We start from the raw sequence: 25,061 nt of genomic DNA, 5'->3' as shown, positions 1-25,061 counted from the left end.
TCCCTTAATTTAAATTATTTCCTTTATTTTAAATCAATATTGTATTTGAGGCTGTACATATAAAATCAAATCTGTACATGTATATTCATACTGGTTTTGAAAATCAATAAAATGTATGGTTCTGATACACACATAGATATATACATATAGAATTAACTAGCACATTTTAAATTTTGTATAAAGTCTATTCTTTGATTTCAAGACATAAAAATTTAAAAACTTAAAAATAACCTAAATAATTTTTGATTGTCTTTATACAGTTTTTGAGGGGCAAGGACTTTTTTTATAGATTTTTTTAGATGGGCAAAGACTTTTTTTCAGAATTTAAAAGGATGGGCAATAACTTTTTTAATGAAACAATATTAAGAATGCACCGGCCCATCCATCTGATAAATATTGAACGGTCCCTTAGTAACAGTTCTACAGGAGATAGTAAAAACAGTTTTGCTGTCAGAAAAGGAAATGAAATGAAAGCAAACCTGAATGTTCCTTCACAAAGTGGTCCTTCTAGAGATTCACCAAAACCATATGTTTACCCTGAAAATCCTGATCTCAATACCATATTAAATTCCTCAAACGCAATTAGTAAAAACTGTTTTGCTGTTGAACAAAGGAGTGAGACAATGATATCAGAAAATTGTTCTGACACAGTAGGATTGCCACCAAACAAGAATGTTCAACACATATACAATCCTTTTTTAGACAAAGGTCAAACATTCCTCCTGGACCCAGATATAGCAGCCCCTGTGACAAGAATGATATAACCTTAGGAAAATCAAGTCCGCTCCGAATTGTCTCTTTCAACATTAAAGGCTTTAATTCCAATAAAAACTACTTTGATGAAATTCTTGATAAACATGATATTGTACTGATACAAGAACATTGGCTTTTTAATTATGAAAAAGAATTATTGAAACAACATCATTCAGATTTTATAACTTTCTCGAGACAAATTGATGATAATGAACCCTTATCTCCAATCAGTAGACCAAGAGGCCATGGAGGTATTGCAATTTTGTATAGAAAGTCCATGTCAACTATGTTTTCTCAACTTCCTGATGGAGATAACAGAATCCAGGCTATCGAAATTTCAACCACAAAAGACCCAATATGTCTTATAAATGTATATCTCCCCTCAAGAGGTACCGACAAAGGTCATGATGCTTATAGAGCAGCTTTGGACATCTTAAAAGAATTACTACTGAAATATCAAAGAACTCATTCAATTATTATCGCCGGAGATTTTAATGCTTCATTCCATAGACAATACAAGGACACCTAAGATGAACTATTTAAAAACTTTTGTAAGGAAAATCAAATAGAGCTACCATCTAACTACCCTATAGACCATACATACCATCAAGGTGATTCAAAATCACAGATAGACTACATTCTAACAAAATCTAGAGAGAATGATGACGAGTCAACTGAATATATGCAGGTGAAAATCTTAAGAGAAGGCCACAACACATCAGACCATTATCCCGTCTCCGCTGAATTTTCTGTTAGATAACAGACCGCTCAAAAACAACTGAATGGAGATATTGTGACCAAGATTAATTGGGAAAAGGTTGACAAAACAAGTTATGAACAAAATTTGAAGGAGGAACTAAAAGATAGAAAGTATCTGAACATGAGAACACCTTACGGTATTGAACAAGCTACAAGCCAGCTAATTTCTGGTCTTACTAACGCTTTAAATTTGAGCTATCCCCGTAGGAAATCCAAATTTAGTAGAAAAGAGAAGATCAGCTGGTCTCCACAACTTGCTAAAGCTGTGGGTCTGTCAAAAAAGGCATTTTATCTGTGGAAAAAGGTTGGTTCACCTCCTTCGAAAAATAATATTTACAACTTGAAGAGACTAGAGACGAAACGTTCCGTCAGATCAATACAAAGGCAACAAACGGCTGACAAAAGAATTAAACTACATGAAGAAATTATGATGGCTTCAGATAGGGACAAGGATCTATTTTTTCGACTTATTAAAACTCAACGGTCTTCTTCTTCTCAGTTCACGCACACCCTTAGAACTGAAGAAAAAGAAGCATCAACTCCAAACGAGATAAATAACGTCTTCAAAGATCACTTTGAAAAATTAGCCAAAACCAATTCAAATCCTAACTTCAACATTGGTCATGATAATATTGTCAAGCTAGACATGGAAACCATTGTCAACATCTGTGAAAACCAAGAAATAACAATTCAACCTGTTACCTCAACAGAAATCACCAAGCGTATTTCGATATTAAAAAGAAAAAAGGCTGGGGATGTAGAAGGTTTAACTGCAGAACATCTAATCTGTGGTGGAACAGAGTTGACTGAATTCCTAGTAACCTTAATTAACAATATATTCTATACAAAGCATGTTCCTGAAGTCATCAAAAAAGGTCTGCTGACCACTGTCCACAAAAAAGACAAAGACCCTACTATTCCATCCAACTATAGAGGCATCACAGTCATTTCCATCATTTGTAAGATTTTGGAGCTTTGTATTAGAGCTAGAATCGAGGGTACACTAAATAAACATCAAAACAAGCTTCGGAAAGGTTTCACTAAAGGTGCATCCTCTATTAATATTGCTCTTCTCATCTCTGAAGCAATTAACGAAGCCAAAGATAAAAACGAGTGTCTCATTCTAATAACTCTGGATGCAGAAAAAGCATTTGACGTGGTAGACCATATACACCTATTTTGGAAATTATATCATCAAGGAATTAATGGAGCTTCATGGTTACTAATTAAAAGGAACTATATAACAAAACAACTACACAAGTTAAATCTCAAGGATATATCTCGGAAACATTTGTAAATGAGCAGAGAGTCAAACAAGGTGGAATTCTCTCTGCCAATTTTTACAAGGCCTATAATAAGAATATCCTTGATACTCTTGAATCCACAAACATAGGAATTAAAATTGGAACCAATTATGTGGGTTGCCCAACGTGCGCAGATGACATAATGCTATGTGCTGGCTCAGAACATGATGCCTCAACCCAACTCCGCATCATTGAAAACTGTACCAAAAACGATCGGGTAAAGATAAACAGCAAAAAGACTGAAATTCTAATGATTAACAAGAAGAATAAAGATATAAATCTTCAACTTTTTAATGAAAAAATAGACGAAAAGCAAAACATTTAATCCAAATGTAGAGAATAGAATTTCTGTTGCAAGAACTACAATGTATTCCGTATTAGGAGCTGGATTACATGGAGTAAATGGTATAAATCCACTATTATCGTATAAACTATGGCGGACTTATGCTATACCAAGAATGCTCTATGGAATTGAGATTCTCAACATTACTAAAACTGATATCCAAAAATTAGAAACTTTTCAGAAAAAAACTTTTAAACAAATTCTATCCTTACCACAAAGAACTGCAGATGCTGCTATCTATATCTTACTCGGAGCCGAATCTATTGAGCAACTCGTACATAAAGCTGTCATTTCTCTATTTCTAAGAATATCAAAAGATCCCAACTCAATTGAGTGTAAAATTGGAATTAGACAGCTAGCTACAAAAGATGATAAATCAAATAGTTGGTACATAAATGTGGACAGAACTCTCAAATCTTATGATCTTCCATCCGCACATGAGATTATACTAAATCCAGAGAAAAATTGGAAACGATTGACTCATGATGTTATAGACAAAACCTGGAAAAACAGATGGACCGAATCTGCTAGAAGCAAATCAACACTCAAATATATGGAAGTAAACAACTGGAACTTTAAAAAACCAAACTTCTGTTGGAGCAGTGTCAGAGATAATAAAAGAGATGTTAGCAAAGGGATAATAAAATCCAGGATACTTACAGGAACTTACAAAACCCAAAGTATTACCAACCGATTTGACGGAACAAAATCTGCAGAATGCAAATTGTGCATGGTAGGACCTGAGGATTATAAACATTTCCTAATCAACTGTGAAAGTCTGAATTGTGTGAGAAAAATTCATCAAGATAGACTAAAATCCCTACTAGAGGATAATCATATTCACTATTGCAGTATAATTGATTCTGATGAGGATCTTCTAGAATTATTGGTTGACTGTTCTAGGAACGACCTTATAACTGTGCCTCAGCAGAGAGACTTAGAACGAATCTGCAAAGACTGGATCTATGCATTGCATGCTAAAAGAACCCAACTTTTGGAAAACAAATGAACAATCAGTAGAGTTCTGAGCTTAATCTACAAGTGGCTGTCAGGCGTGGGAATGTAACATATAACAAGTATTATACTACTTTGTCTATATACTTAATTAATACTAAGTAATTCATAGTTAAACCATAACTAGAGCATATGTATTAATTACCCCTGTAAATAATCTTATAGACCCAAATTCTATTGACAAACTCTACTGTTTTACTTAAAACTAATTTTTACAAGTTTCTTGTTTTATTCGTATCCCTTACCATTTTATCTTTTAATTACATATATTTAAACTTATTAAGAAACCATACTAGTCCATAAATTTAACCAATTACTAGTACAGTTTAGTAGTAGTTCCTTTCACTTTCCTTTGCTAAGAGAATTTAAACAACTGATAAGATTACTTTTATCCATTTTATAATTTTAAATTTATAGTGTACATACAAGTTCCTGTTTTAACTAGTTTTTAGTTTTATCCTATTCTAACTCTGTTAATATTATTTTTTAAATTTTAACCAGTAGATAGAATTTTAAATAACGCAATTTTAAAAATAAACAAAATTTTTAAATGCGGTGACCCTGCAGATAGGGTGGACTTCCAGAAGAAGAAGAAGAAGAAGTATATATATGTCTCTGGTCTAACCGTGAGGGAAATATGCCGTCCACTCTGAATATATAGAATTAGACTCAGTGAAGCTGTCGGTTTGAGTTTGCCAATTAGATAATTATTCAACTGAAATAAAACATGGGTGGATTAAGGGTAGGGACCAGAGCGGACCCCCTTTTAGGTGGTCAGTCCCCCCCCCCTTTACACTCACACCGGGACACACCTACAAAAATTCTGGATCCGCCACTGCAAGCGATTTTTAGCAACTCTAGTTTTGTCGCTACGGCTTCTCTAAGAGCAAAACCTATCCTATCAAGGTTTCCATACGACAAATTTGAAACAATTTAAACGAGAAAAAAAACGTTTTCACGGTTGCTCAGTGTTAAGCTTTTGTGTTTTGGTCTGTTTTTTCTTAACCTATATAAGCAATATATTTGTTGTATGGAAGAATTGTTACCGTACATGTCTGCCTGTCATGGATCATCTGACCTTGACCTCATTTTCATGGTTCGTTGGTCAATTTTTAGTTTTCTGGATTAATGTTAAGTTTATGTGACAGTTGTAATAAAGATTGGTATAGAAGGCGAGACATTTCAGCGTGTTCACTCTTGTTTTAATAGGTTGTTAATGGCTTTTAACTAACTGTCAGTAACTGCGAGTACTCTAAGAACTGTGCGTATAGTTTCCTTGTGTTGTTGGAATATACAAGTATACGATCACTTCCACACTGTGTTTTTGTTAAATGTATTTTTATTTGTATCCATCTGATGAGATTAACCTTTTCCAACTGATTTTTATAGTTCGTTCTTATGTTGTACTGTTACATCACTGTCCCAGGTTAGGGGAGGGTTGGGATCTCGTTAACATGTTTAAAATAGCAATATTCTGTAGTTATATATATATGTGCCTGTCCATAGTCAGGAGCCTGTAATTCAGTGGTTGTCGCTTGTTGGTGTGTTACATATTTGTTTTTCGTTCAATTTTGGTAAATAAATTAGGCCTTTAGTTTTTTCGTTTGAATTGTTTTAACATTTGTCATTTTGGGACCTTTCATAGCTGACTATGCGGTATGGGCTTTGCTCATTGTTGAAGGTCGTACGGTGACCTATGCTGTTAATTTCTGTGTCATCTCTTGTGGAGAGTTGTCTCGTTGCCGGGCAATCATACCACATCTTCTTTTTATACGCTCATCAAAATTTTGGCGGGACGTATTATGGTATACAAATGTCCGGCGTCCGTCTGTCCATCTGTCCGACGTAAATTTTCGTTCTTTCTTGCTGTGTAAATAAAAAAAATCTCAAATAAGAAAAATTGTTTCCAAGTTTTAATAATCTATTGTTCATGAACAATGTAAAATGCTTTTTTAAGGCTATTTATTTATCAAAGACAAACTGTGAATCGTATAAATGAGCTTTGATTTAGGGACGACATCAAAAGATCAATGTAAGTAAAAAAAAAAAACAAAAAAAAAAACAAAAAAAAAAAACTTAATTCAAATATTTGGGGGTGGGTGGGGTAAAAAGTGCTGCAAGTGTTTTTTTTTTTATTTGACATCGATTTTTTATACATCTGTAGTGGTCAAACATCTTGATTTTTCCACTGTTGGGGTCAGTGAGAAAAAAACCTATGTGAATTAAGTTTGTTTATCTGACATTGAACTTTTGGTGTCGTCTCTTATTGTCCTGTGAATTTTTATCCATGACTTAATTCAGGCAAATTTTCTGCCTTTCAGTTGTACTGTTGAAAATAAGGACAGAGGGGCATCAGATATAAATACTGTTAGTATTAAATCGCACTGATAGCAGTAACCCGAATAATTCAGTCGTTATATTCTGCTGATCTACGAAGGCTACATTAACTTGTAGGAGAAAATCGGACACGAAAAGGGCTTGAATTATTCGAGTTATGATAGCAGTTACAAAATTTTAGATAAGTGAAAATAAGTTGAAACATGAAAGAAAATTTTCAAATAAGTATTACTCCCAAACACACAGAATAAGGGAGACCCACTACTGATAAAAGCGCTTGCGACCTAACTTGCTTCATGATGATGTCTTTAGTTTTTGCAATTGATAAATCTTCACTTATCAATCAGAGAGAGATCTCTACTTATCAATCAGAGAGAGAGCTCTACTTATCAATATCTGGGACTATTATACTATAGTCCCAGTCAATATCAATAAAAAATAATATTTTAACTGTTCAATGACTTTTTCTTCAATTATTAAGACTGATATTTTTAATTTTCACCAAATATATATATATATATATGTAGCCTATTGTTGGAAAGCTGGACAAACTTGTGTTTGCTGGTGTTAATATGTTTAAAAAAAAAAACACAGATGCTATTATGCCATATTATTTCATTACTAATGGTGATTAAAATGCGTAATCTAGACTACGGTTCGATACCAGTTTCGTCGTCAGCGTTAAAGAAAATATTAAATCCTTTATAGTAGATTGTCGGCTGTTAATGCATTTATGATCGATAATGATAGATTGCCGACGATAATTTCATAAATGCATTTACAACCGTAAAGTATACTTTACGCCGTGCATCTATAATGCACGGTCGATCGATAATCTATCATTATCCCCGATAAACTGTGATTATCTCATTTATGTGGTTCCTGCGTGCCATAGTTAAGAGTTATCGTTAATTATCGTTGATCATCTCAACGAGATTTATTTTCTCGCTTGAGCCGGGACGGCGAAAGCGAGAAAAGCAATCAAGTTGAGATCACCAATGATAATCTGTTTATCGCTATTTTACCTATAACGACGTTGTCAATTTCATGTCAATTTTGTTAGCAACGCCACGTGGCTCCTTAGTTTCTAGCGATAGTTTCCCATCTCATGCGAGTAGCATGATATGGAAAATTATCACAAAAAAAGATTAAAGGAAAAATGCACAAAATAGCGATCATCTATAATTATCTACTGTCCAATATACACAGATTGGGTTATCTCGCTTGGAAATGTGACATATTCCTGCACATGGATATAAAGGGATATTCATCTGTTTTCTTTCAGGTTCAATTCTCTCTTTTTATTTTGTTTCAGATGCAAATAGCTTTTCCTTCTGGTTGATTACATAGTAAATCGCTGAAGCATGACTGCAGTCAGTGGGCCCCCACTTATGAAAAATTCTTGATCCGTCACTGACATATGATTCAATCCCAAAATTTAAAAAGCTAAATTTTTCTCATACTATTCATAATTCAAGTAGGAGAACGATCCCAATATATTTATTCGAACCACAAAAGCTGACAGATTAGTCATCAGTCAATTTGGACTCAGCGTCCATGGCATTTCCTAATACAAAATGGATGTTATTGTAACCGATTGCAAGAAAACGACGTTTTTGTCTTGCAATAGGGAAACAGTTTTGAAGATGAATTCCATTTATTAGTCTCCAAAATATCGGACATCAGGGCCATCTCAGTGTTCCGATCATTTCATATTTTGTTTATCATACTTTATATATAAAGCCTAATTATGGCTTTAAAAATTGGAGACTGAATCTGATCCTAAAAAGGAAAGATTTCACCTTGTAATATATACAAAGATTGGGAGCAAGAGAAACTAAATATCAAATGTACAAATATAAGTGTTTTATCTGAACTGGGACTGACGATTTCCTCCTTATATTGATATTGTTACCCTAATGTGTAGTACCACCGCCTTGTAAACATTCCTACAAATATATTGTCATCAGCTTTCTATGAATATTCTACAGCAGATTGAGGTAATTAATTTGACAATCAATTCCTGTGAGAAATTAAATAGTGATATTTGCCTATGATTGAATGAATGAATCTTTATTGCAAAGCATAGACATGTTATGGCAAAATTAGCAACATATATTACATAATATAAAACATGAATAGACAGCAGAGAACTATAGTATAATACAATGACATATAAATTAAGTTATGAGACTATATAAGATCGAATATTCCATGCAGCTTTTACATAATTACATAATTTGATCGTGAGAGACTTACTAGAAGCTTGAAGTAAATTTAATAGTTTGATATTATTAGGCCAATGACAATAGAACTTTGGTAAAAATTGTGTTCGTACAGATCTATAAGATGGACAAACAAGAACAAAATGGTATTCATCTTCAATAACACACATTTTATAACATTCACATAAACGATTTTCTCTAGGAATATTATTTTAACGCCGGGCGAACTTCAATATATATTTAACTTTAATAATTAACCTATAATATTTCAGGGTTGCTTAAAAGTTGTCTCAAATTAATAAGATTTTATTTAACATTGGAAAAGCACGAGAGAGTCCATGTCTAGAAGTTAGGGGCCGAAACAAGTATTCAGTTTGTAGTTTCGGGACAATAACTTTTGTGTAAGAAAATGTATAGATCTCTCCGTGAAATTGTACCATAAGGTTCCATGTCATAACGGGAAGGCTTGGATTGAGTATGGAAATAATTGCCCAAAACATGCTGTAATAATGGGGGGGGGGGAAGGGGGCCAAAAACAAGCATTTTTTTCTAGTTTCCAGACAATGACTTGTGTTTTAGTGTGTGGAATTCTCTAAAATTGAACTAGATTCCATGCTACAATGTAAAAGCTGGAAATCAGTATGATTACACCATAAAAGGGGGGGGGGGGTGAAAAAATGAGAGGTGGGATTTTTTTTTCAAATTTTTGTGGGTTCAATTTTTTTTTCTTCATTTTTTTTTTTGTTTTGTTTAATGTGTTTTAAAAGAACTGAAGTTGAGAACTCTTCAGTTGCACAGTATTGCGCAATAGATTTTAAAGATCTTTTACCACATTTATTTTGTGTCAGAAACCCGCTATATTATGTTGTTTTTTTTTTCGTTTTTTTTTTATCACAATCCAAATTCAGACAATTCCAAGCTTGAATATTGTGTCCAAACTTGCCCTAACCGTTGTTCAGGGTTCGACCTCTGCGGTCACGTATCAGGCTGCGATTAGCGAAGCATTTTTTTTATAAGTCTAAAATCGAATAATTTCTTATGACATAAAAGTAGTACAAATTAACGTTTTAATAGATTTATAAGAATATTTTTATAAAAGTCACAGTTGTATGAGTCATGTGCCATTTTTTTTTTAATTCAGTGTAACGCATTTATAATCCCTCTTTTGTGCCTCGATTGAAATTATTGAATGCTCCTTCAAATCTCGTTAAAATCTGAAATCTCGTATCGTAGCGAATAACACTAAAAGAAACATGTCTGCTATCAAGTCGCTAAATCCTAAAGCTGAAGTTGCAAGAGCTGCTCAAGCCTTAGCTGTGAACATTAGTGCAGCAAAAGGTCTTCAGGATGTTCTTAAATCTAATCTTGGCCCAAAGGGCACACTGAAGATGTAAGAAATTTACTAAATTCATGTTTTATTTATAATCATGATCAGACATGTGGATACCACATGGTTTCAGTTCGAAGAATTTTCTAGAATCTATTGACAGAATTTCCTTAGAAACATGTATATTTTATGTAATTTTATTAAAAAGAGTTTGTTAATACCGGCGAGCAAAATCTTTGAAATAAAAGGCATTGAACACCTCCGTGATTCGGAAAGTGCCGAAGTGACTTGTTTTTTTTGGAAAAAAAGGGGGGGGGGGCATTGTTTCTTTTTTTTCGCGTGAATTTATCTCGGACTGGTTTTTATTTTTTGCTATCAGGTACTATACACCTTATCGCTATTTGGAAATATGTCCCGTTTGAACTGTTGACATCATACAACAATCACTTTTCCATTTTGGCATTAGATATTTTCTGTAGTCCAAGATTACTCTTACATCCATCGACTGTTTTGCCAGACAAGCTGGGGCAGCAAGATGTCAGAATTTATCCCATACAAATAGGTGGATATTTGCCTGTCCAAAATGAATGTGCTGCTTTGTTGCTTCTGGGACTGACTGACAACCTTGGATCAATATAAATTGGGCATGAATTTGTTTATATTTCATTATCTCTTTATTTATGAAAGTTTTCATCTTTCTGTGACACCTTCCTCGGTATGTCTTTGAAGTCATAACGCTGAAGCCATTTTTTTTGTCTAATCTTTGAACACGTTGAAAGAGAATTCAGCAGATGCATAGACAGAATGTTGTCTTCCTTGTGATGATTGGTGGAAAATATATGCAGTAATATCCAAAAGAAAACAAGTTTCTATTTCATTTAAGCTGGACTACTCCTAAGAGTATTAAATATCAAACTCTGTTAAATTTGATGGATCCCAAATTTCAGGAACATTCAATTTCCAAAACTTTCCAGAAATTTGATTTTTACTAATTTTACAGAGTTTGACATTTTATATTCTCCAGAAGTGACATATTTTGTGAAGTCTGGGAAACTATTTTCAAACACTTTTCTAACAATTCTAAATCTCCTTCATGTCATTTATTTTTAAAACTAAAACAAAAATGAAATAAAAAAGAAGATTAGAATATATACAAAAAAGACCTTTCAAAATCCCAGATTAAACACTATGAACTATTTTTTGATTCCCCTCAATGTTTCCATTGGATCATGAGGATAGAGAGCAAATTATGTCCTAATATACCCTGAGCCTGTGTTTTAATGTGGCCCAACAACTGTTTTTTGTGAATTTTTGGGCCAATACCCATATACTGGAAGCTGACAAAAAAAAGGACAAATATATATGAAAGAGGAATATGTGATTCATTGACACATTTGAATAATTTTGCTGTATGTGTTACTTGACAGGTTGGTGTCTGGTTCAGGAGATATCAAACTGACCAAGGATGGAAATGTACTACTTCATGAAATGGTAAGATATAATGTGGTCACTGGCACCCTTCACGCTTAACTTTGAATCAAGAAGCCAGAAGCTTTGAGATAGATTCTGTTGGCTTGGAGAGAAGAATTTTACAAGCCTGAAAGCAATTTTACAAGCCTAAAAGCAATTTTTCAAGCCTGAAAGCAATTTACCAATCCTGAAAGCAATTTTACAAAGCCTGAAAGCAATTTTACAAGTCTGAAAACAATTGAACAAGCACTTTTACAAGCCTGGAAACAATATTACAAGCCTGAGAGCAATTTTACAAGCATGAAAACAATTTTGCTAGCCTGAAAGTAATTTTACAAGCCTGAAAGCAATTAGCAAACTTACAAGCATGAAAGCAATTTTACAAGCCTGAAAGCAATTAGCAAACTTACAAGCATGATAGCAATTTTACAAGCCTGAAAACAATTTGACAAGCCTGAAAGCAATTTTACAAGCATGAAAACAATTTTACAAGCCTGAAAACAATTTGACAAGCATGAAAACAATTTTACAAGCCTGAAAACAATTTTACAAACCTGAAAGCAATTTTACAAACCAATGCTGTAGGACTTGTGGTTAAGCATGAAGACTGCACTGGTTACCTCGTCAACTTAATATCTCATTTTCGAATTCTAGTAAGAAAGTTATTATGTCCCTAAGTAGACACAGTACTTCCTCCATAATCAAAATAATTATAAAATAGTGCAAATATTTCTGATTTTAGTACTTTTGATGTACCTGAGTTGCATTGTAGATGAAAATATATATATATAAGAAAAAATAAGACCAATATCTATATATTTTTTTGACAATTTTTCTGTTAAAATTCATTGTAGTAAATTAACATCTATGATAAGACATTTAAGCCACAGATTTTCCTCAGTTTTATTTCAATTAATTACAGTATATTCCGATTTGGAATTTCTACACAAGATACAATGTATTTATATTTAAACAGAACTGTAGTGTACTACTGTGGATTTATTCATTTTTCGTGGATATCCAGTTTTTCGAAAATTGGTATAAAAATGTTAATGAATCCACAGTAATACATATGACCATTTAATTTTTGTAGTCTCTTTTATTAAACAATTTTACTGATGACTGTTCCCTAACATTATTCAATAATTCCTTAATGACATTAAATAATAAAAATGTTTATCTTCAATAGCAAATCCAGCATCCCACAGCTTCTCTGATTGCCAGAGTAGCCACAGCTCAGGATGACATCACCGGAGACGGGACAACATCTAACGTTCTTATCATTGGAGAACTCCTTAAACAGGCTGATCTTTACATCTCAGAAGTGAGTAGTTATGAAATTAAGTGTTAGGTATATTTCATTTAAAGTTTCAGTACTTTGAACTTAACTTACATGTACAGATGTATGTGCCAAATTGTCTTCAGTTTTTGTTGGACTACAATCATACCATTTATGTCTACTGGAGATAAAATTTGTCTGACCACTAAAAAAAAATGTTTTAATTGATGTATTCGCTTCTATTAAAAGGTTTTCAGCAAAACAATTCATAGCACAGCTTTAAAATGTCATACATCATTTAATTGTGTATTTATTTCTATTTCCCTGCTTGAATTCCTTAAAACAACATTTTTAGTAAATGTTGTTTTAGATGTAAATCATTACCGAGTTTGCCCATAACAATCCAGAAAACTAGTTTGAAGTTTGATGCAGGCTTTGGTAAGACTTTTACTCAATTCACACAAATTGATAGTTGTAGTTGTATATAATTATAATTATAAATTTATGAAAAATAAATTAATCCAAACAAACATGTGCAAATTTAAAATCTACTGGGGACAAAATTTACTAACATTCATGCAATAACTCAGTATACAGTTTCAGAAAGAGAAAAACTTGAATACTTTAATAAAAGTTTTTATTTATCTAATAATGTTTCTTTTCAGGGTCTACATCCAAGACTAATCACAGAAGGATTTGAGCTGGCAAGAAACAAGGCCCTTGAGGTAACATTCAATCATGTTGAATTACAGTCAAACTTACTCTTACAATTTATAAGAATATTTTGCATTTGTTGAGAAACAGACTTGAAATAAATATACAGCAGAATGCATAGAGTGCTTGCTAGCTGAACTGTGAAGTCGTTATTATTTTAGGTAAACTACCCTAACTTAACCCTTTCCTCCATAGTGACGCCTTTTGACGCCACCCCCTTTACTCCATAATGACGCCTGTGTAGTACCTCTGTTGAAACGCTTGACTAAAAAGTGTCTGCAGTAGACTTAATAAAATTTATATCCAATGTGAAAAGGAATATCATAGGAATATCTGACTTAATTTATTTAAAATATTTGTTTTTCGTAATGCATTAATACTTAAAAGCATATTTTCAGGATTACATTGAAAAATCCTATGCGAATCAAGTATGCAAAAAAAAAATTCAATGGAGGAATGGGTTAAGAGAAGACTAGTCCTACAGATGAACAATCTATCAGTCTGTAGGACTAGACAACTCCAAAAGGAAGGTAGTATACCTAACCTAATTATGACTTCATGGGGTAGCTAACCAAAGATTCTACCTTTACCTACACTTGCTACACACTCAATGCATTCTGCTGTCATATGTGTAATCTTTTTAAAGAAATTTTATACCTGTAGGGGGCTGTATTGCTATCAACATATTATCACACTTTTCTCAAGAAGTACAGAATAGAATGTCTTCACATTTTATTAGCAGTTTGACAGTAAAACACTTATGACTTCTCTTGAGATATAAAAAAGTGCATTTAGCACATTCTATAAATTCTATCCAGAAAAATTTCAAAAAATTTATCAATGGAATATTAACTCAGATGTTTAGGCTAAAAAATGGTGTATTAATCATGATTTATGAATTATCTTGTATCAGTTCTGAAAATGTTGAAGTAATCAATATATACAGTCCGCCAAAAGTTAAGCACCATCTACATATGATACCTTAAAATTTTTATAAAAGTATTGCTAAATAGTATGCAGTGGGCCTATGACCATCTTCATTGGAACATCCGAAATTGGCGAAAAATTCATTGGTCTGATGAAAGTCGATTTCTTTTACGGCCCGTAGACGGGCGTATGCGCGTTTGGCGGGAACGCAATACAGCCTATAACCAAGGGAACATTTTTCCAACTCATGCTTTTGGTGCAGGTGGTGTCACGGTGTGGGGATGTTTTTCGTTAAGTTGTAAACTGGATATGCATGTCTTACAAGGGAATATGAATGGTCAGCTTTACAGGGATTTAGTGCTACGTGACATTGTTGTTCCACATTTTGATGGCCATCCACTTGCTGATCGTCCCCTGTACATGGACGATAATGCCAGACCGCACAGAGCGAGAATTGTGACAGCTTACAGGCAGCAAGAGTCAATTGACAGTATCTTTTGGCCGGCCATGTCTCCGGATATGAACCCAATCGAGCATGTGTGGGATGCAATTGGACGAAATCTTAACCGCCGGAACCCAGCTTTTCAAAATCTCCAAGAATTACGAGCAGCAATAGTTTTGGAATGGCAGAGATTTCCACTTGCAAATTTGAGACGCCTTGTCCACAGTATGAGACGCCGTGTAAGAGAACTTTACCGGAAGCGGGGCGGATACACATCATATTGATGCAAAATTTCATGTAGACATTATCAAGTCCTTTGACTTTATGCTATGCTAATTGTGCGCATATTAAATGTTGTTTAACAATAAAATTTTGTTGTCATAGTGAAACGTTTTTGTTGCCCTAAAAAGTTGCAATTTTGACAGTATTTCAAACATAAATTTAGAGTACCAAAAATTTAAAAAGACCGTTTTAAAATTTGACCTAAATTTGGTTTATGATTCATAATTTAACAAAAGTAAAACACTTTTTAGTTAACTTTTGAGTTTTCTAGATTAAAAGGTGTTGTACAATATCATTGATGTTAAATATAGGGTGGTGCTTAACTTTTGGCGGACTGTATATGAAATTGGAGTTATCTTCCTTTCAATGCTTAATTCATCTATGCAATGTAAAATATTAAGGGGGTTCGCGGGTCTAAATCATTTATATAGGATTTCTCTATATTTTTCTATAAATGAACTTTATCTTATGGTTAATAGAAAAATAAAATAAAAAAATGGGGTCACCGTTCATTTGCGCTCACCATCTGCCTTCGAAAGAAGCATACATTTTTGTGAAGGTGGTTTTTTTCTGTTGAAGTAATAGGAGAAATAAAGGTAATATCGAAATAAAAAAAAGAAATTTATTACAGAAATCGCTAAAATTTTACAATAATTTAGTTTAAGAACAGCTTATATGGAAATTATATTAAAAAAGATAGGTCACTGATGAGTTGAAAAAGATATTTCAATTTTAAAGCCAAAAAATGGCATTTTTCCACCAAAGGGAGATAATTTGGAACTTTTTCAATGATGTATACATTTTAAAAGTCATCTGGGGCCAACACGAATTGATTGTTTTGAATGATTTTTGTACCATATGACAAAGTAACAACTACAGAAGGAAATAAATAAAATTTGTAATGATAAACAAATGTTTGATTTTTTTCTGAAATTTTTATACCCTCGAGCCTCCTTAAGTACCTACTTCAAGATGACTGCAACTCTTTCTGATTCTTCAATGCTCACAAGTACTTTGATTTTATACTTTGAATTATGAAAAGGGGGAAAGTATTTGAGCAAGACAACACACACAATTGCTTGTTGATATAAACTTTCTCAAACTATATGGCAAGACAAAGGCATTACAGTTGAACAAACAAGTGATTGCTTTAAACAGCAAACATGACAAAAACAATGCATTAAAATATGTAACATCTTTAATAGTGTAAATGACCAAAAAACATGGTTTACTTTTACAAATTGTAACTTGGATGGAGTGTTGTCTCATTGGCACTCATACCACATATTCTTATACCCATGTTAAATATAATTGTAGGTTTTGGAAGCAGTGAAAATCTCCAAGGAAATTGACCGTGACACTCTGATTCAAGTGGCCCAGACTTCCCTCAAGACTAAAGTGCACTCTGAACTTGCAGATCTTCTGACTGAGGTAAGGAAAAGAACCGAATGACTTATAATAAACGTTCCCAGCAAAAAACAATGTAATACAAAATGAATCAATTGATATTAATATCATGTACGTATACTCCATACTACCTGTGCATTAGTGTGTTCGCCTGCAGTGTGGGAGGTTGTTGATTCAAACGCTTCCTGCTTCAAACCAAAGACTTTAAAACAAATTAGTATGTGCTACATCTCTTCAAAGCATGCCACATTAAGGAGTTTGAGCAAAGACTGGTTGACTTGGAGGCAGAATAATGTGGGAAAGGGAGGTTGACATTTATCTTGTGCTTTTGAACTGTTACCTTTTCAGCAAGCATGTTAAAAATTCTGACTCACTGTGTCGGTCTAGTACAAAGCAATGTTTAAACTTTTATCATATAATCATGTTATCATCCTGAATATCTCATATGCCACTGGAAGCTTAAAAGCCATCTGTCTATCCATCTTATTTTGGAATTTCTTGTATAATAAATTGTTGAAAACTTAATATATTTAAACCCTCTATTTGCAGGCAGTAGTAGATGCAGTATTATCTGTAAGGAAGGGAAATGAACCAATAGACTTACATATGGTAGAAATCATGGAGATGCAGCACAAGACAGACATGGACACTGTGTAAGTTTTATTATCAACCAGGAAATGTTTTTTCTCTCAATTTTGTTTGTCAGTTTTTTGTATCTTCTTCGTTTTCCCCACATATCCAAATACAGGAAATGCATGCCATTGAAACTTCAGAAAATCCATCCATTTTGTTTGTCAGTTTTTTTGTATCTTCTTCGTTTTTTCCAATAAATCCTAATTCAGGAAATGTATGTCATTGAAACTTTTAGATAATTTTTTTTAGTATTTTTGTTCAAATCTATTCGATATGTATTTAATTCCAACTGGTTGATAGTTATCTCATTGGCTTTCCTACCTAATCTCCTTATTAATACAAGAACTTTGAAATGAATAAAAACTTCACCATTCATGAAGAAACGAAATACATAACCAAGATGAAGACTTTCATGACTCTCTCTAGATTTGAATTAAGTCGAGTCAAATCTGCTACATTTATATAGGTCTGCAACGCTAATTTCAATGGAAAATCAGGTCTTGTCAAGTGATCTTGTTTTGGTCCCACTGTAGTCATACCTTTTACATTTTGAACGTCAATTCGAAGGTCATTTGTCTTATAAGATCAATTTTATCTTAGAATACAGGTTTGACTGTATGTGTCAGAATTTAACCATGTAGAGGTTGTGTCATATATTTATGATGTACAATGCTACACTTTCAGACTTGTAAAGGGATTAGTATTAGATCATGGAGCACGCCATCCACAAATGCCAAAGCGTGTTGAAGATGCCTACATCCTCACTTGTAATGTTTCATTGGAATATGAAAAAACGTAAGTTTTATTCAATTTTAGTCAAATTTATTTTTTAGTCATTTAAAGATGTATACAATTAAAACAAGCTATAATGAGATACTAAAACTGAAATAACATGTAAACACAAAATTGTGTATTCAATGAATATTCATGAATCCATAGTAATATGTAACCACATACAATAAATAGTTTTCTGGCTTGACCAAGGCTTGGAAGGAGTTCTAATACATGCCAATAGAATCTAATAATTAAAAAAAACATGAGGACACAAAAACTTACAGACATAACTTTATTAACACAATAAACAAATGGATTTTCCTGCTATAATCATAATAATTATACTTTATTCAGAAGCAATACAGCTTATAGAATACAATTTTACAATAATTTTCAATTGCTTTTTCTTTTTTTTTTTGTATATATGGTGGTAATGATCTAATAGATTGTCACTATATATGATTGCATATTACCATCTGACACTATTAAAGATAATAAACAATACATCTTTACTCAATTTTATCCTTTACTTTTACAGTGAGGTGAATTCAGGATTTTTCTACAAGAGTGCTGATGAACGAGAGAAGTTTGTTCAGGCTGAGAGGAAGTTTATTGATGATAGAGTGGAGAAAATCATTGCTTTGAAGAAGAAAGTCTGTGATGGCAACAAGAAAAGCTTTGTTGTTATTAACCAGAAGGTAATTTAGACTTTATGAAACAAGGATTCTTGCAGAAAAGGTTAATTATCCAAAAGGTTATTTAGAATGTACGAAACAAGCATTCACACGTTAAAAGTCACGATTCATTTATGAGATAATTTCTTCCAGTAATTTAGACCTTGCAAAACAAGCATTTTAAAAAATGGAAAAAGTATAAATGTAAGAATTCCTATATGAGATAATTTCTACTCCATTTTTACAAATTAAAAAATGAATAAATAATTATTTAGAATGCTGAAAATTTATCCTTTGTATTAGTAATTTTTTTTATAAATCTGCATTTAACTATGCTATTAATGAACAATTTCCTATAAAAGTATCCAATGTCGAATTTATTTTATGAAGAGAAATCATTTCAAAAACGTTGTCTTTTGATATTGAAATGATTGTTAAATAATTCATTGTGTCCATTTGACAGTAGAGGATATCGCCAAGAAATATCTAATCGGGTACAATTTAAATGCAGAAATGGTATCAGTGTTATTAAACCGAGTCATAATTATTTAATATGATATACTTGATTATTTATTGTAGGGAATTGATCCACTGTCTTTAGACTTATTGGCCAAGGAAGGAATCATGGGATTGAGGAGAGCTAAGAGGAGAAATATGGAAAGGTAAATTATTGTACAACACCTTATTCTCATAAAAAAATAATGCCTTAACACTAGAAAAATCACTGTACTGTGACCTGTATTTGTTTACATTCTTTATCTTTGATTGATATTTATCTCATTAGCAATCATACCACATCTCCTTATTTATCTATTGCAGGTTGTCTCTGGCGGTTGGGGGAATGGCCATGAACTCTGTTGATGACATGACACCAGATTGTCTAGGATTTGCTGGTCTAGTTTATGAACAAGTGTTGGTAAGTTAAAAAAAGATAAATCTATTTGTCTCAAAATGCAATGGTAAAAGATCAGTAATGGACTAAGAGATGTTTATAACAAGTTTTAAAATTACTATGCATTTATTTATTTTTGTGGAGAGAGCAAAACTTTAATTTTTGTGGATTTTTTTTGCCCCTACCAGTGTGGAAGAGGTATTGTATTAAGTTTTACATTTATGTGTCTGTATGTATGTCCATACATCTGTATGTACGGAAATTGGTTTCAGTTCTGTGACTTAGTTGACGTCTACCAAATGATAGAAAACAATGTTTATTACCCCAATACACAGATCAAGTTTGATTTAGGTGGCATCAAATTTACCGATCTAAAGTTATGTCCCTTTTCAAATGGAAAATTGCTGACAATCAAAAACATGAATGCTAATACTCCAGAAATGTTTTTAACAGAATTCATAGATAGTGCTGAGTAAGCAGAAAAAAGTTTTTATCTTTGAATTCTGTAAATTCAGAAATGATTAAGTTCATTTATTATTGTGATTTTCTCATGTTCTAATGCGATTTAAATTTTTGCGATATTGAGAAAAGTTCTGTTTAATTCATATAAAACATTTAAAATGTGATTTTAAGTTATTGTAATAATAACCCTGTCTATTTAAGTATTTACAGTAAAATCATGTTTTCAATGATTTATTTTACAGGGAGAAAGCAAGTATACATTTATAGAAGATTGTAAACATCCCCAATCTGTGAGTCTGCTGATCAAAGGTCCAAACAAACATACCCTTACTCAGATCAAAGATGCTATCAGGGATGGACTTAGAGCTGTCAAAAATGGTATCGAAGATGGTTAGTATATTCACAAAAAACATATTTACTGTAGAGTCAAGGCATGGATTATGATGTTGTTTGAATTAGGGCTATTCCAGAAAAAAATGTATGGGGGGGAGAGGGGGGGGGGTGTTGGAAGGCACATTGTATTAATAATACATGGGTGATGGGTATCAGAGCCACTTTTCACACTATAATGCACTATAATTCTCAATTACAAATGTCTGGGTGGTGGGTGCTGACAAAACTGCCTTCCATCCCCCATACATTTTTTTCTGGAATAGCCCTTAAATGATTTATGTTTTCTGTTTTTATTTATACAAGAAAATATGATAAAAGAGAATTGTAATTATATGGTTGAACAATTTATTTGTTGGTGTTTAAAATCTCACCGACCATGATTATATCATATCTTCCAATTTTTTTCAATGGTTAAGAGAGAGTCTAAGAGAGGAAAAAAACCCGGAAAAAACACCAATCTTTGGTAGGAAAACAGGCAATCTGTGTTAATCAATTAAGATTATAAGTGAAAACCTCTTGTGGACAGCAGGCTTTGAACTCTGAACCTTAGTGATTGAATATTCATTTGATTAATTACTTAGTGAATTGTGTCCAATTAAAAGTGATTGACCTATTTTATTTGTTCTTTTACAGCCTGTGTTTTACCAGGAGCAGGAGCATTTGAAATAGCTGCATACCAAGAACTGATGCAGTACAAAAATGAGGTCAAAGGCCGTGCAAGACTTGGTATGTTATCTATGAAATAAATACACTCATATAAGTTTGAAATAATATAAATTTGTTACCTGTCATTCTGTTTATATAGTTAAAATTGGTCCCCTATAAAATAAAAGAAATCACAGTAAAGCTTGTTGATAATTATAGAAAACCTCCTGTTCATATGAGGATCTTTTTTGAAATTCATCGATTACATCTTTGGTTCATCAGAAACGAAAACATACTAGTCAGTACCATATTCTCATGGAGCTGACATCGCTATGGAGGATTAAAAATTGCTGTGTTGAATGCAAAATTCAAACATCATTTATTTTGCAGGAGTACAAGCCTTTGCTGATGCCCTGTTAATCATCATCAAGGTTCTGGCCCAGAACTCTGGTTTAGACCCTCAAGAATCTATAGTCAAATTACAAGAGGAATATACAGGGCCTCAACAAGCTGTAGGCCTAGATATAAAAACAGGTAAACTGATGTTCAAGCTACAGGTGGTATAAATAGGCCTCTTAGCACTAAGTTAAATTAGCAGGCACTTTTAAGTATTTAAGTCAGCTTGCACTAATAGGGTGACATCAGTTGTATCAGCAGAAAACTCAAATTCATAATCTAGAAACGAACAAAATTTGCTTGAAAATCATGGGAGACAAGTTGATCATTTAAAAGTGAAAAAAATATTCATGACAGGGAGAAATATAATGGTACAACACAATTTTGCATTACTTTTAACGTCATTTTCATTTATCCATTGTTGTCACTATATCTTTTGTTAACATTGTTCTGTTATTGTTACTATATTAAGTTGAAATTACCCTATCAAACACAACAGAGGTTGTTTACTGCCTGTCCAAACATAAAGTTAACCCATCTGTACCATTTGGTGCCATGACCAGGATATGACAAAAATTAAGGCCATTAGAGTGGGCCATTGAGGATCCACAAGAAGAGTAATTATACCCCATGCAACGAAGTTGCGGAGGGTATAATGTTTTTGACCCGTCCGTCTGTCCGTCCGTCAGTCCTGTTTCTTGTCATCGCAACTCCTCTCAAACCACACAACAGAATTTCACGAAACCTTTTCAGATAATAAGGACATACTATGTAGTTGTGCATATCGACAGGAAATTGCGATTCAATTTTTTTTCTAGGAGTTACGCCCTTTGAACCTTTTCAGATAATAAGGACATACTATGTAGTTGTGCATATCGACAGGAAATTGCGATTCAATTTTTTTTCTAGGAGTTACGCCCCTTTGAACTTATTTACTTTAATGTACTACTGCAACAGTTTGTCATCGCAACTCCTCTCAAACCACACAACAGAATTTCACGAAACCTTTTCAGATAATAAGGACATACTATGTAGTTGTGCATATCGACGGGAAATTGGGATTCAATTTTTTTTCTAGGAGTTACGCCCCTTTGAACTTATTTACTTTAATGTACTACTGCAACAGTTTGTCATCGCAACTCCTCTCAAACCACACAACAGAATTTCACGAAACCTTTTCAGATAATAAGGACATACTATGTAGTTGTGCATATCGACTGGAAATTGCGATTCAATTTTTTTTCTAGGAGTTACGCCCCTTTGAACTTATTTACTTTAATTTACTTCTGCAACAGTTTGTCATCGCAACTCCTCTCAAACCACACAACAGAATTTCACGAAACCTTTTCACATAATAAGGACATACTACTTAGATGTGCATATCAACAGGAAATTACGATTCAATTTTTTTTCTAGGAGTTATCCCCTATGAACTTATTTGCTTTAATGTACTTCTGCAACAGTTTGTCATCTCAACTCCTCTCAAACCACACAACAGAATTTCACGAAACCTTTTCACATAATAAGGACATACTACTTAGATGTGCATATCAACAGGAAATTACGATTCAATTTTTTTTCTAGGAGTTATCCCCTATGAACTTATTTGCTTTAATGTACTTCTGCAACAGTTTGTCATCTCAACTCCTCTGAAAACACACAACAGAATTTCATGAAATTTTGTAGATAATAAGGACATACTATGTAGATGTGTATATTGACAGGAAATTATTATTCAGTATTTTTTCTTATACAATTTTTTTTTCTTATACTTATTTAATTTCTCCAATGACAATGTGGGGACGTGGGGTATGTGAGCGTGCTCACTAAGGTTCTTTAATTTCAAATATAAAAGACTGTCAAATTCAATGAGTGTTTACCTAATTTTAATAATAAAATATTTTTGTTTGCAAGATAAATCTATTTTATTCATTTTGCATGCCATTACACATCACAGCTAATGGACATTGCATCTAGTTTATTTGAGTATGTGGTCAAGTAAGAGATAGACAGTTTAACTTATGTCAAATGTTAATGCTACTTTTAACACCGTTTCTTTAACCAGTGTTTCTAAGAGAAAGTAGCTCACCATAGTATTTGTATTGTGTTTACATGAAATGTCTGCATAATTATTATATGTTTTCAGGTGAAGCTCTTATACCATCAGATGCTGGAATATTAGACAATTATAGAGTGAAGAGACAATTACTTCATTCATGGTAAGTTTGATGATATATACTGTCATGAAATACATTCAAACAAATTTAGATTTGTTACAAGGTTGTTGTATAAGACATACACATTTCGGTATTTGTCCTCCATTGCTGGACGTCACAAAATTCCCGTAAAATTTTGACATTATAATAGATAATGTCTGACGCCACAATGGAAAAGTGATTGTTGTACGAGTTCAAAATTGGAACAGATTCTAGGGTCAAGCATGACAGTTTTCCACATAGCTTTATGGTGTATTTTTAAAATCTTACCATATTCAAGATATTTATTCAAAAAGTACTTATTTTATCAAGCTTGAACTTTTTAAAACTGACTGCTGAAAGGGATATATTATTAGAATAATCTTCTTTTTGAATGAATATTTGTAACTAAAACAAATCATATTTCAATATTTAGCGTAGTGCACATACTCATTGTAATGTAAAATTTGAGAAATCTATGCCAAATAACAGTCATGACCCAGATTTCCAATTCACTAAACTTGAAAGTTGATAACACAAGAGAATCATGGTGTACTATTGACATATATACTTATTAATTACTGTGAAAGTTACAAATTCAAATATTTTAATTTTAAAGTTTAATTTTAAATTTGTGTTTTTTCTAAATTTGTGTTTTTTCAGTACTGTGATAGCCACCAACCTGTTACTAGTGGATGAAATAATGAGAGCTGGAATGTCTTCTTTGAAAGGATAGCCCCAATGGACAAATCTCATATTTAACTTATACATGTTTTCCCATGCTTTTGTACTATAAATAAAATCTGCAGTCATAAATTTGTTATATTTTAAGCATTCAGTAGAAATATAAATATAGATTCTACCACTGCATTGAGTGTGATACGATATCTATCCACTCGAAACAGTTATATTTTCAAATTTAAAACATGAGTTAAAATTTTACAGACGAGAGTGGATAAATATCGCATTGCATAAAAAATCTGTTTCTCTAATGAGTTTAAAACCATATGCAGACAATCTTAATCTTTTTTTTGATCGACCTGCAAAAAGACATATTCTTTCATCAGGCATTGTCACCTTTGTCCAGGAAGTCACAATTGGAATTTCAGAGGAAAGCAAGAATTTTTTTTTCATTATCAAATTTGGACCAATGAAAATCTGACATCAAACAAAAAGTCGAAGGTGACTCTAGGTTTGTACTCTGTCATTTGAGCAAATCTGTTTTCTGAACTTTTTTGGGCCCAAAATTACCCCTGTTTACAGTAGCTTCCTTACCCATAACGTGATCCAGTATCAGGTCAGAACATGAAAATTAGAACTTACATTTGATGCTTTTTTACTTTGAAACTATCATTTAGGAGTAAATGACTGTTTGGTTTGGGAGTCTGGATAAAGTGTTTCATTAGTGTGATAG

General features: G+C 32.8%; 1 protein-coding gene across 1 annotated transcript; it reads left to right on the top strand.

Annotated features, from left to right (window-relative positions):
• The first annotated feature begins 9,966 nt into the window (after positions 1-9,966).
• Positions 9,967-24,463, top strand: LOC143076555 (T-complex protein 1 subunit zeta-like). Its single transcript, XM_076252380.1, has 15 exons — positions 9,967-10,125; positions 11,490-11,553; positions 12,722-12,856; positions 13,477-13,536; positions 16,494-16,607; positions 17,133-17,236; positions 17,901-18,011; positions 18,529-18,688; positions 19,244-19,326; positions 19,484-19,580; positions 20,261-20,408; positions 21,045-21,137; positions 21,447-21,590; positions 23,599-23,671; positions 24,311-24,463. Exons 1-15 carry the CDS (start codon positions 9,989-9,991, stop codon positions 24,381-24,383), a joined length of 1,596 nt encoding a protein of 531 aa, XP_076108495.1. The 5' UTR covers positions 9,967-9,988; the 3' UTR covers positions 24,384-24,463.
• The last annotated feature ends 598 nt before the right edge of the window (positions 24,464-25,061 follow it).

The sequence above is a fragment of the Mytilus galloprovincialis genome, chromosome 5 (assembly GCF_965363235.1).
Source record: "Mytilus galloprovincialis chromosome 5, xbMytGall1.hap1.1, whole genome shotgun sequence".
NCBI classification, from domain to species: Eukaryota; Metazoa; Mollusca; class Bivalvia; order Mytilida; family Mytilidae; genus Mytilus; species Mytilus galloprovincialis.
This window is presented reverse-complemented; position numbering and strand designations above follow the sequence as displayed.